The sequence below is a fragment of the Lissotriton vulgaris genome, chromosome 3_2 (genome assembly GCF_964263255.1).
Source record: "Lissotriton vulgaris chromosome 3_2, aLisVul1.2, whole genome shotgun sequence".
Taxonomy (NCBI): domain Eukaryota; kingdom Metazoa; phylum Chordata; class Amphibia; order Caudata; family Salamandridae; genus Lissotriton; species Lissotriton vulgaris.
The window spans coordinates 148,197,132-148,209,996 of NC_141690.1; the positions used below are offsets into that span (position 1 = coordinate 148,197,132).

At 40.8% G+C, this 12,865-nt stretch overlaps 1 protein-coding gene across 1 annotated transcript in view; it reads left to right on the forward strand.

Moving 5' to 3' along the window:
- EVC (EvC ciliary complex subunit 1) overlaps nucleotides 1–12,865 on the forward strand; it is a 609,121-nt gene that overhangs the window by 527,132 nt on the left and 69,124 nt on the right. Inside the window, exon 16 of the mRNA XM_086964104.1 lies at nucleotides 451–595. Coding sequence (XP_086820230.1) covers nucleotides 451–595 — 145 coding nt within the window. The remainder of the gene's footprint in view (nucleotides 1–450; nucleotides 596–12,865) is intronic.

Genomic DNA, 12,865 nt, shown 5'->3' on the forward strand with positions numbered 1-12,865 from the left:
TCTAGGAAAGCCTCCTAACTATTGCTTGGCACAGAGCCATGCCATCTCTCTGTGGAACCTAAACAACTGTATATACAGTAATGATCCCAAGGCCCTGCCCCACCAAAGGCCCACTCCCTCCCCTCACACAGTAAAAAGTTTCTTAAAGTTGTCAGTTCTGTCAACATTGTCCTATTTGATTTGCTAACCTATGTATGTTCAAAGAGTAACTGACCCCTTCAAAATATCAAGAGTAGTTATCAGCCATTGACTGTTTTAAGATGCCTGAAATATAAACAGATATTGTCTGTGGTCATGGTGCAGGTGCATCTAGCATTTTTGAGGCAGAAGTCATAATATGAATGTTTAGCAAGAACCAAAATGGAACAAGTGTTAATATGTTTGATGACAGCAATTCATGAAAAACAAACATACATTTTTTTCATCTAATTTAATATTTTCATCCTTCAGGAGCGTTTGATAGAAACTGCAGTTGAGAGTGTATATGTGACCAGCAATGGTGTCAAGAGACTTGTGCAAAACTTTTATGAAGAAATAGAAGGGATTTTGCAAAATTATGAACAAGGGAAAGTAAAGCGATTAAAAACAGTCCAAGGTGAGCAAATATATCACTTCCATCATTGTCTGCATTAGCATTTGCAAATGTTTTTCCATTCTCATGACTGAGGTGTACAGGTGTAGTCTAATTCAATCCAGAAATTCTAACTCGATATATTATAACAAAAAAACTGTTGGTTTCCTGAAAAACACCAGCATACCCGCATTAGGCAGAGTGAGATGTGGCCACTGTGAGGAACATGCCCTTTTGGGGGTGGTGTTCAGGTAGAGATTGTGGTGTGAATCACCCATTTTCATATAATCGATTCTGGTTACAGTGGAACTGAAAAGTAAGTGATCAAGCGCGATGCCAATACCTGATCATGTATCATTACTCCATAACATCACAATACAATGGCCAATACACATTCACTCAGAATCCCTGATGCACTGGGGGGTCATGTTTTTAAGACGTTCCATTCTTTTCTTTCATAGATTTATTTGTGACGTTTCAAAATACATAACTAGCTTATACATCAACTTTCCTTCTACTTGGTTGATGAACCAATTAGTTGAATAGTTGATGGTAATGATAATACAATCCAACTTACTATTCAGTCAGCTAAATAATCACAGACTCTCTGTAAGGTTAATAAAGTTTTATCACAAATTATTGTCAATTTTATAAATGCTCATTGCATATGGCACAAATGCAAACAATGAAATTCATCAAAAGGGAGAGAAAACATCAGCAATTTCAAATAGAATCGAACTCATCATTTAATTATGAGATGCGCATAAAGGAGTGGATAGATTAGGAGACAAATGTTTCAGCAAAAACAAATTGCGAAACAAAATACATCTAACGGAGGGGATAGACGAAGAGACATAAGTTTCATCTAAATAATACATGACAACATACCTGTGACGGAGTGGATAGGTGAAGAGACATAAGATTCAGAGACAAAAATACACTTGCTAATCGTTATGCAAAGTATGAGTCAGAATAATAATACAAACCAATGGATCTGTGGGAAACCACCCCCCCGGCCAAAAAATTGGTGGGGGTCCCCTGAAATAGAATCAGGGAACAAAGTTTTCAGGTCCCAGGAGCGGGACAGGGACAGGAACAGCGAGGCCTCTCTGCAAACCGATGAACAGCGACGCATTCACCCTTCTTCTCTTTCTACCCACAAGCCGAAACCCCACCCCTAAAGGCACCCCAGTTATACCCTAAAACCTAAATGTCCATCCCACATCAGTTGAAACATTTCCCTAAATACGACGATTGATTGGTAGACATTGGAGGTGGTCTGTCACACCACTGTGACTTCATTCAAAATTTGGGCATATTCATGGTTCTTTATCCATTCCTATTACTTCATAATTGTCTTGTTCACAAGATTTAATACATGTTACAATTTAATATTTTTGCACATTATTTTAATCAGTGTCCGCGGAAAGAGTCTTCGGTCCCACGGTCGGTCACATCCTTTGGCAGGCACTCAATATTCCTCCTTAAGCATATCGGCCTTCAACCTCTGTTCTTTCTTTGCAGCACTCAGCACTTCTGGCTGCTCTGGCATGACATTCTTGTTCTTATTCCACCCCCTACTTTATCAGGCTAAGTTAAGGGAAAATGGAGTCTCATCCAGCTCACTATAACAAATGGAACATGAACAATCATTATTTATAGGATAATGCACTTTTCACTGTTTACCACCCACCTTTGCACTATTCTCTGTTAACGTTTTCCTAGCATAAGCTTTAAGCAAAAGCGGCATTATTTATTATTTCAAAGCAAGATGCAACATGCAAACTACGAAATGCACATGCGGCCTAGTCATGCATTATTTCTCATTTCTTTCAGAGCACAATGTAAATACGGTTTTAGTTCTTTCATGTGTTATCTCACGTTAGAGCATGACTCCTGAGGTTTGAGCCGGGAGATTTCCTTTGCGTCTTCTGCACATTATATCGCTCTGTTTGCACTTGAAATCGCTTTGTTTCCCAAAAGCACCTATTTTAAAGCTGTGTAATCAATTCAGTCCAAGACTGCAGTAAATGTTGGTTCTTGTGATTCACAGCAGTTTGTGTATAGACTTTACTGACTTGCTGCCAGTCAGCTGCGGTTTCTTCACGAGGGTGAGAGAGCGTTGCCCCTCGCTCGCTACGAGCCCCGCATAAAACAATAAAATGACAGTGAAATTATTTAATTCTCATTTTACTTTTTATCGATGTGTGTTCGCCAAAGCCACCAGCCTGCTCCGGGTGTCCCCGAGCCAAGAGACATGCTGGGAGTGACCTCAGTTGCCGATTGGCACCATGAAGGACTGTAGTAGTGGCTGAACGGACGCTCAAAAGTACAGATGTCTTTTTGGCCAGCCATCTTGCGATGGCCAGCCTGATATTCTCCCTTTGATGCTCTGTATAATGAGCTGTCTTAGACAGCTGGGGGGAGAGAAAGCACAGGTGTCCGGCCAACCTGCTGCATCCAGTCCTGGTGCTTCTCTCATGCTTGAAAAATTAAATTTACTCAGTACAATGTATGGGGTTACACTGAGCTCACGGGCATGATGATCCGAGTGCCCCTGATGAAGGATAGTGTAAACCCGAAAAGCATTGGGCTTTTGACTTTTGAATGATGTAACCAATTGAAGTCATGAATGTATTGGTGGACATGCGTTTCAAAAGAATTAATGTTTTGCCAGAAGACAATACATTGAACTGAGTGGATTTAATTTTTCAAGCATTAAAGATTTACATGTGCAGAATTTGTTGATCGCTCAGTTTATTCTGAAAAGAATGGATTGAGCATACTCGGAATTATGTGTCTTTGGACTGCTCCACAGTTTCTGCTACCAGCATCGCCATAACAGAACTGGTGCTCACTTGGACAGAGAACACACCAAGACAGCTCATTACATATATTGTTGAGCACGTTTACTGATTCTCGGGGTTTTATAATTTAGTGCATTTTTCTGTCCCCTACTTTCTTTTCTGGCAACCAATCTGAATCTTGCTGGACAGCGACTGTGCTTTATTTGAGCCACTGCTTGCAGTTAGGGGCCCACAGGCACTCATTTTTGGAGACCTGGAATTTTCAAGAAAGACACAAAAACAGTGACAAAAAGAGAAAGCAGGAATAAAGAAAATCTGAAAAGTGAAATAAAAGAGATAGCTATGAGGCATGAGGTGGAATAAAGAAAAGGCAGACTTGATATTTGGCATCCCTGACATTCTCAGCAGAGGAGTCTTAAGGCATTGGCAAAGTGGGCTCTGGCCCAGGGCCCCAGCCTTTCAGGGCCCTCGCTGACAGAGCCAGCTATGTTCTGCAGAGTCTTGCCCTGATGGCCTTGGATAATTCTTAAACAGATTGTTTTAAATACCGTTATTCCCTTAATTCATATTTAATATAGGTGATGTGTGAGTTTTTATTACAGACATTTTACAGAGAAATGTTCTGTTTCTGTTACATGCAACATCTGTAAAAAACAAAGTTTCTTTTAGATCAAAGCGTTACCTCGCATATGAGACATGGGAGGGTGTCACAGAGAATATTTTAAGTAACATTAGTGAGTTGCTGCTGTGTTACAATATTGAAACCATACATCACTATCCCTGAATATCAGATGTACACACATTTATAATTTGGACAAGTGTGCCTGTGCACTGTCAGTGACCGGCCATAGAGAGCATGAAAGAGCTGGAACTGGATCATAAATTCAAAACTGCTCCTAACAGGCTCCCCCAAAAGCCTTAAGATGCTGTGTGCAGAGCTGGCAGTGGCTTCTGAGGAAAACTCTGTTTGAAGCAAGAAATCCATCCATTCATTTCCAATTTTCTGCTAAGCAAATTTTGACATTTGTTTCCAATTTTGCACCGCAAGCAAATTAAAAAACAAATAAGTTGGAGTTCATCTGATTAGCTTTTCTACAACATTTTTTCCCAACCCCAAGGACGCTAAAGTTCCACTGCAACATAACTGATAGTACTCAAGAGTGAAGTTATGACTCACACTAAGCAACCGAAGGAGAAACCCTTGCAAGAACAAACACCATTGATCAAGGAAGAGAGCATTCAAACACTTCAACCGGAGCAGCATCTGCTCATTATGGAAATCTATGGCCTGTAAAGCGAGGGAGATCTTTGTGAACAATGCAAAAGTGATAATGGGCAGATATGAATCAAAGGCTGGCCTCCAGATAATTCAGTGCATCTCAAAAGACTGCCAGTGAATGTGTAAGCAGAATGCTGCTTTTATCTGAGCATTTTAATTGCAATGAAGCACGAAGGCTATTGCATCAATTAATAACCTAGAAAGCAAGTCTGGTCTCTGAAAAACATATGTCTCTAGCCAAAAAGAATATGGTAGCGCTTCTGCCTGAAAGGGAGATTATCCTTTCTGATGTGATTAAACACTTAGATCTTATGATTGGGGATAACATCAAACCATGTGAGCCCTTCCAAACTGTTTACCTTTAATGCATGATGTCATGAGTCAACTCTCATTTCCTTTCCGAACACAACTTGCTCCAGCAAGAACTGATGCTTGAGCTATTCCATCCATGCATTCTCAGCATATAGTGTGCACATAATTTCTGGCTGAATCACAGATTCAAGCATCCAAACTTAGACCCAAGGTCTAGACAATCATTGCAAACTATATGTATGCATGTTTTGCTAAACAATGTGTGGTACTAGTAGCTCACTGAACGCTTAATTATTCTTTGCGGGCCTAGAGTATGTTTCAAACAAGTGATAAACTATACCCTAGAGTCCGACGTACTGACCGTTAAAGGCCCAAGCCGAAGGTGAGGGCCTATATTAAGGGAGCGTGCCTTCAATGGCCTCAAGAGCCCGCTACAGAGGGCTCTAAGGCTATTAGAACATTCTGCCCCTAGAAGTCAGAATTTTTAATTTGTAAAAAGAAAGGCCTCAAGGGACCCGAGGGTATTGAAATCCCCTCAGGCCTTCTTTTCATAGCAACAGCTGTGAACAAACATTGGAATGTTGCTGCTCTGGGCTTCTTCCAGCCATTAGTAGTCAAGAGCAAGCCACTGTTTTCAATGGAGCTCACAACATTCCAATGTTGTAATATTGCTTACAACAGAAATGTCCAATATAAAATATTTAGCTTTTACACAAATTGCTGTATATTTACATTGTCACACAGGAGGGAATGTAGATTTTCATCAGCTTAATGTTCAGAAAATCTGGATTTTATTAAAGACACGGAGGCTAATATTATTGCTTTTCTCCTTTAATGCCACCTCAAAGCAGCTCCTTTAACAAAATAGAACACAAAAAACAGAATTCTAACATCATAAAACTGTAGAACACTCCTTTCTCTTCTTTCTTTTTTCATTCAACATAACACATAAGTAAAACATTAATATTTAAATGTCCATAAACATATCCAAATGATTATCTCCATGTACATCTTCATCCTCCAAGAACACTTTATGGGCCATCCTTTATTCTTCTTTTTCCGCTTCTAAAGTTGTGATCCAGCTGAAATAAAAAATAACAGTATTATATTTGGGTAGGGCTCAGGGCGGTAATGATATTAGCCTCTGAATCTTTAATAAAATCCAGATTTTCTGAACACCAAGCTGATGAAAATCTACATTTTATGGCAAGACCGGCGGCTAACATTATTGCAAGTTCAACGTTTTTCCATTAACAATGAAGCAGTTGGACTGTTTCCAAAAGGAACACTGATTTGCATATAGCTGGGTCCAAACTGGTGTGGTGTGGTGAGTAAAAGAATGATGAATTAAACCCAGATCCTTGTGACTGGGGGTGAATGTTCGCATTGTCCAGCATTCCGCATATCAATTGTTGCTTTTGCATATGTCGACCTAAGCGGGAAGGGTATGCCCAGACGTGGGTCCTGTGCTCATTACACCACTGGATTTAAGCTAGCCTGGCTGATGAAGGTTGATGCCATGACACTGGTCCCAGGATGCTTGTTTCAGGTCCAAAGAGGACCTGGCTTGGCAGTTCGGGTTGGACAGGTCCCAAAAAGAACAGGGCCAAGACTGATTTGCATATGGCTGGGTCCAAACTGGGGTGGTGTGGTGAGCAAAAGAATGATGGATTAAACCCAGATGCTTGTGACTGGGGGTGAATGTTTGCATTGTCTAGCATTCCGTACATCAATTGTTTCTTTTGCATTAATAATGAAGCAGCACATTCCACAGGTTTGAAATAAAATGTTCTAAAAACTGCATCATTCCACCTATTTGCACAATGTAAGATGTCTTATAAAGCTCCTCCAAGTAGAAAAGCCTTAGAAGCCGATGCTCCTCTTACCAAATCTGCTCCAAACACACTTACAGCCACATCTGCGCATTTCATAACCTCTTTCTCCCAACGAGCCACAGTAGGTGAAGAGACTGCTTTATGTGGTCTCTTAAATGAAATAAGCATCTGCTTTTCACCATCAGCTCTCAAGAAAGCTGTGCTCTTCCCATATTCCTTCACACCATGCAATACACACACATTCATTTTCTCATAAAAAAAAAAAAAAATTGTAAATGAATTTGTTTTTGTTTTCCTAGTTAAAAGGAAACAAACTCCCTTTGGGGTAAAAATCCCACTGGACACATCCAAGGCCCATACATCCGATACTCTCCTAAAATAAATCAAACACAACAGTATTGTCACCTTTAACAACAAGAATTTCAAACTCAAACATTCATAACTGTCCATCCCATCTAGATACTGCAATACCCTAGACACGTCCCTAACCAAATTATACCTAGTTACAGGAGGTTTTGAAATCCTGAAACTCCCAAGTACTCTCCTTACCAACATATCTTGTCTGACCGAAACCCCATTAACCAACACATGATCTGCCACTATAGCAGACCTATATCCATTAAGGGTTCTGTAAGACAGTTCCTTTTCAAAGTGACCAGACAAATAGTTTACTACTTCAACTACATCAACTGATCAAATCCCTTCTCGTCACACCAGCATACCCATTTCTGCCATGCCAGTCTATGCGTTTTCCTTGTACCTGGTGCCCAGGAGTCCTTAATAAGACTTGAGCTGCCTGTGAAAGACCAGGCTATTCCCTTACTCGCCTGAAATTCTCCAAGCCACCAGCCTCGGGTGACCTGACGTTACCAATTTGTGCCTCTCTCCCCAAAGATTCAGTAAGATATCCTGGAACAAAGGAAGTAGAACTGGAAAATCTATTGACTTTTCCAGCAGAACTGGATACCAAACCTGAGATCTCAAAAGAAGAGTCACCAAAACCAAGGTCCCCTTCAACTTCCTCAAAACTCCTGTCACCCGAGTAATCATTGAAAATGGGGAAAAAGCATAAGGTCTGAGAGCCCTGGAATTCTGCCGAAATACATCCAACCCCATAGCTTCCGGACGCCAACTGTAAAACCTCGGTAGCTGTGCATTTAATCTGTTCGCAAATAGATCCATATCGCAAGGACATCCAGATTAACATCAGATGCTGAAAAACCTGATTGTCCAATCTCCAGTTGCTTGATTTCCTTTAATTCCTTGAACATCAATCCGCCTCTATAGTCCTCAGTCCCAGAATATGTTCTGTCTGTACAACAATCTCCATCTAAAATTGCAAGGTCCTTTTACTTTGGTCCTCCCAACTAGTTCACATATCTCACATCTGAACTGAACACTTTGCTTTGTCCTTTGTAAAACTCTTTATTACAAAAGACCCTGCTAACAACTTCCGACTATTTATATTGAGCTACCTTTTCTCCTTCAGCCAAACTCCACCTGTTGTCACTGAACCACATTTTGCCCCCTATCCTTCCAGACACGCATCTGATTCTATCACCAACTCTGGTCACTCCCCAAATATTGCTATTCCTTTCCAAGCCTCCTGGTTCCTTAACCAGTAAACCAACTCCTCTCTGCTCTCCTCCGAAAGAACTATATCTTCCGAATATTTCTTTCCATTCCTCAAATGCTCTGCTTTTAATCTCTGGAGTGCCTGATAATTCAAAGGTTCTTAGAAATGGCATGAATTGTAGAGGAAAGCAATCCAATTATCCTTGATAAATTCCTCGTCGAAAGTTTGTCTGCATCTTAAACTGTCTGTTTCTCCTCCTTATGCCCTTTAACTTCTCTTTTGGAAATAACAGCGGACCAACCACTGTACCCAGCATGAACCCCAGAAACTGAGTCTTCTGACCTGGAACAAGACAAAATGTCTTCATATTCACCACAAATCCTAAACTCTCTATCAGATCCACTGCAAACCTTGTGTTTTCCATCAATTTCAATCTGTTTTGGTCCATCAACAAAATGTTGTCTGAATAAATGATCAACCTGATCCTTCTCTCTCTCAAAATAGGATGCCACTGGACGAAGCACTTTGGTGAAAAACCACGGGCAGAAGAAAGTCCGAAAGAGAGACAAGTGAACTTCCATCTTCCCTCCCCATCGGAACCGCAGATATTTCTGATGAGGCTCCCAAACTGGGATAGTCAGATAAACCACTTTCAAATCCAGACGAGTCATTCAATGCCCCATTTGAAGAACATCTCTCACCAAATATATCCCTTCCATTTTGAAATGGTGATATTCCACCCAATAGCTTAACCCTCTTAGATTTATTACTGGTCTCATGCCCTTTATTTTTTCTCCACAAAAAATATATTGCTAGCAAACCCTTGAACATACTCCTTTTCTTCCACAACTGTACCCTTGGAAACCAATTCCTGAACTTCTTTTTCTACCAACTCTGTGAATTCTGTGTTAAATCTCAACATTACTGGAGGATAACTTTGAAAAGGTTCCTCTAAAAAAGCTATCCGATATCCTAAAACAGCTTCCAAGACCCACGGATCTTTTGTCACCCACTTCCAGTTTCCATGAAATTGGGCAAGTCTGCTGCCCAACTTTTGAAGGGTAACAAAAGGGTCTTGTCCTACCTGAACTTCTTGAACATCGATTATCTCATCCACCTCTTCCTCTACTCCTCTGTCTTTGTGGAAAGAAACTGCCAGCGTAGTACGAGGTCTGATATGAACTAGGCCTAAATGATGCCCTATTAATTCCTTTACCTTGGCTGGGTGACCAACCTCTCGTTCTCCCGGCCCCTCCAAAAACACATTTGTCAAACACTTTTTAATTTCCCTTTGTGATTTCTGCAATGAACTAAACACTCCCACAAACTTGGGCATCTCCTTAATGGAGTCATCTCCAAATAACATACCATTTATTAGATTTGCCCCCTTCATTACAGATGAGGTCTACTAGTTTTGAATCGATTTTCAGCAATATACTTTTTCTACGTTCAACTGATAAAGCTGTACTTGCATTACCTAGCAAACATAGTGCCCTCTGAATCCATTGCTGTAGTTCCTCCACATCCAAACCTTTGTTTCCAACATAAGCTTTCACAACCATCTCAAAAATGTTGGCCAAAGGACCTGACATATCCAGTAATCGATCCTGACACATTTTAAGGCCTTTATCCAAGCCTTTCCTTCGATCCCGAGATCCTTTGCTAATAAATGCAACTATTTTTGCATCCAATTCAGGCGTCACCATCAATTTATTTGCCGAACAAGGTCTCGGGCATTCAGATCGTAATCGTAGTCTGACCTCTTTTGGAATCTGCTTCCTTAACCAAGATTCCATACACTCCGCCGCATGAGCCAGTGGTACCCATTCGGGACACAAAGGATGTTTTATCATTGAAGGATCGAACATATATTCACCCAAAAGAGCCTCTTGCTTTTCCAATTTATCTCTTTCATTTATGGAATTTCTCACATTTCCCCTGCATTCCTCCTCTGACTCAAATTCTGAGGAACAACTTAATTCTACTGCCATGGGATTTATCACACAATACAGAGGAATGTTTCTGTTCTCCCTCAAACTTTTAACCCGTATATTCTGGACCCTTTTCTTGGTCCCCATGTGTGTCCTCGATACCATCACAAATCCTAGAATCACCATAAGACTTAATTGATTCTCTTTTCCTAATTTTCTTAGCTGCATTTCTCACCTCTACGGTATGTTTTCTTTTCCGAGTGACTTTATCACAACCTTCCATTGCAGGATACTCCCTTGCAGAATAAAACCTTTTCCTCTTGTGTAGACAAACCCTGAGACTTCAGTTCAGTTCTTTATTTATTTCGGTGGTTAAAAACCATCATAAAAATGCATAACATTACATAACCACATAAAATCATACTGAACATAACAATTAAAAGCGAATTAAAAAAATTATTTTGTTATTATTATACACAGACTTTAAGCATAGAAGGGAGCAATATATTTCATTTCATCCTCCATCAACCCCTTGTATTTCTTAATTTGACCACAATTTTTAAAAAACTCATAATAGCGCACAAGGTATGTATCTCAGTTGCACTTTGCAAGAATAGTAAAGCAGGTTTGGCATGGTTAATTTTTGATTCCTTTAAAATGTTCACCAGAAATCTTCGACGCGGGATATTATAAAAAGAACAAAGCAATACAAAATGAAGGGTGTCCTGCGGAGACCTATTGTCGCAGCAGCAGGCACCCTTCTGCTCAATTGTTAGCGTAAAACCAGACGGATAGGCTAAAATATTATGCAACAAATTGAGCTAAAACAAGTCATTAAAAATCTCTCATGTTGACTATACATTAAAAAGAGATACGGTTCCATGCCCATTTCATTATATACAAGCGAGTGGGCTACTACCGAGGATTTAGTAGAGTTAAGTTCCATCCTCCTGCAATCATATTTTTCCATTAACTGATTTTGTACATAATGTCTGGAAGATGTATCCACATTTGAGGGGTCAGAGAATAACATTTCCTGGTTCATGGACCCTAGGGTTTCTTTAATGTATTTCAACCAGGGGATTTGGATCCATCTATCTCTCCGTAGACAGTCCTTAATGATCTGTCTAGTTAATTCAGCGTTAGGGTTTAGCCAAATTTTAAACCAGGTCAAAATTGGTCTCACTTTAATCAGGTCAGATATATATGGGGTACCAAGCTCTTTGTGTGTAATTGCTGCTGAGATGCTCTGGGGAAGCTTTAACAGTTTTTTAAAGAATTTGTCTTCCTCTCCTTGTATCTGTTGTGCATCCCTAAAACCCCACACCTCTGCTCCATAACTGGCCTTCGAGGTACTGACCGCTCTGTACAGTGTCATCACCTGCTCAGGAGACCAGCGACCCATTCTTCGCGCAAAATTTAATATGGCCCCGTTTGCTGAAACAAGTTTCCTAGACTTTTCCTCAATCAATGGGGCAAACTTAATCTTGTCATCAAATAAGAGACCCAAATACGGGAAAGTGGTCACAGTGTCCAAAGCATGTTCCCCTATTTTGAACACAAATCTCTTGTGTGGTTTTTTCCCTGCCACCATGATGAAAGACTTTGTCAAATTAACGGAGAGGTCCAGATTCTTCATGAATTCAGCAAAACCTCTGATTAGGAGCTGGAGACTGACTGCTGTTCGAGCGAGGAGGACCGCGTCATCTGCGTACAAAAGTACCAGTATATTGCGCGATCCTACCCTTGGGCAGTCAGTCCCCAGTGCTAGCAGGGCACTCTCCAGATCATTTATGTAGAGGGAAAATAAAAACGGAGCCAGGATACACCCCTGCCTCACCCCGCCAGAGCACGGGAAGGGATCAGTACTCACCCCCCGCGCTATGGCGGACCTTGGCAGTGGTGTTCCAATCCAACTCCTTAAGTACATTGATCAGGTCTGGATCAATTCCCAATCTATACATAAGTGTCCAGAGTTTAGCTCTATTAACATTATCAAATGCCGCTGCTAGATCCATAAATCCCACATACATGGTCCCATCATCCGTCTTGGTATATTTAGCCGCAAGAAGGTATAAATTGAGACATTGGTCACTAGTTGACCTGCCTGTTCGGAACCCGTACTGGGTGTCCACCAAGATGTTATGGGTATCAGTCCACTCTATTAAGCGGTTAAGAAGTGCCCTCCCAAGTACTTTGGCTGAGACATCAATCAGCGAGATTGGTCTGTAGCACTGTGGATTGTCCCTACAGCCTTTCTTGTATATAGGGACAATCACTGCAGTTGACCAAGATCGCGGAAGACCAGACTTAATTGCTGCATTAAGTACTCTAGTCATGATTGGTGCCCATAGATTAGTATTACTTAAAAATAGGTCTGGGGGGGGGGGTACCATCCGGGCCTGGAGCCTTGTTTCGCGTCATCCCTAAAATTGCTTTAAGGACTTCCTCCAGAGAGAATTCTAGTTCATCTGCCCTGGGTACCTCCCAGATACCATCTCCAATAGCTACCTCCTGTTGATTATACAATGATTAAAAATGGTTAATCCATTGA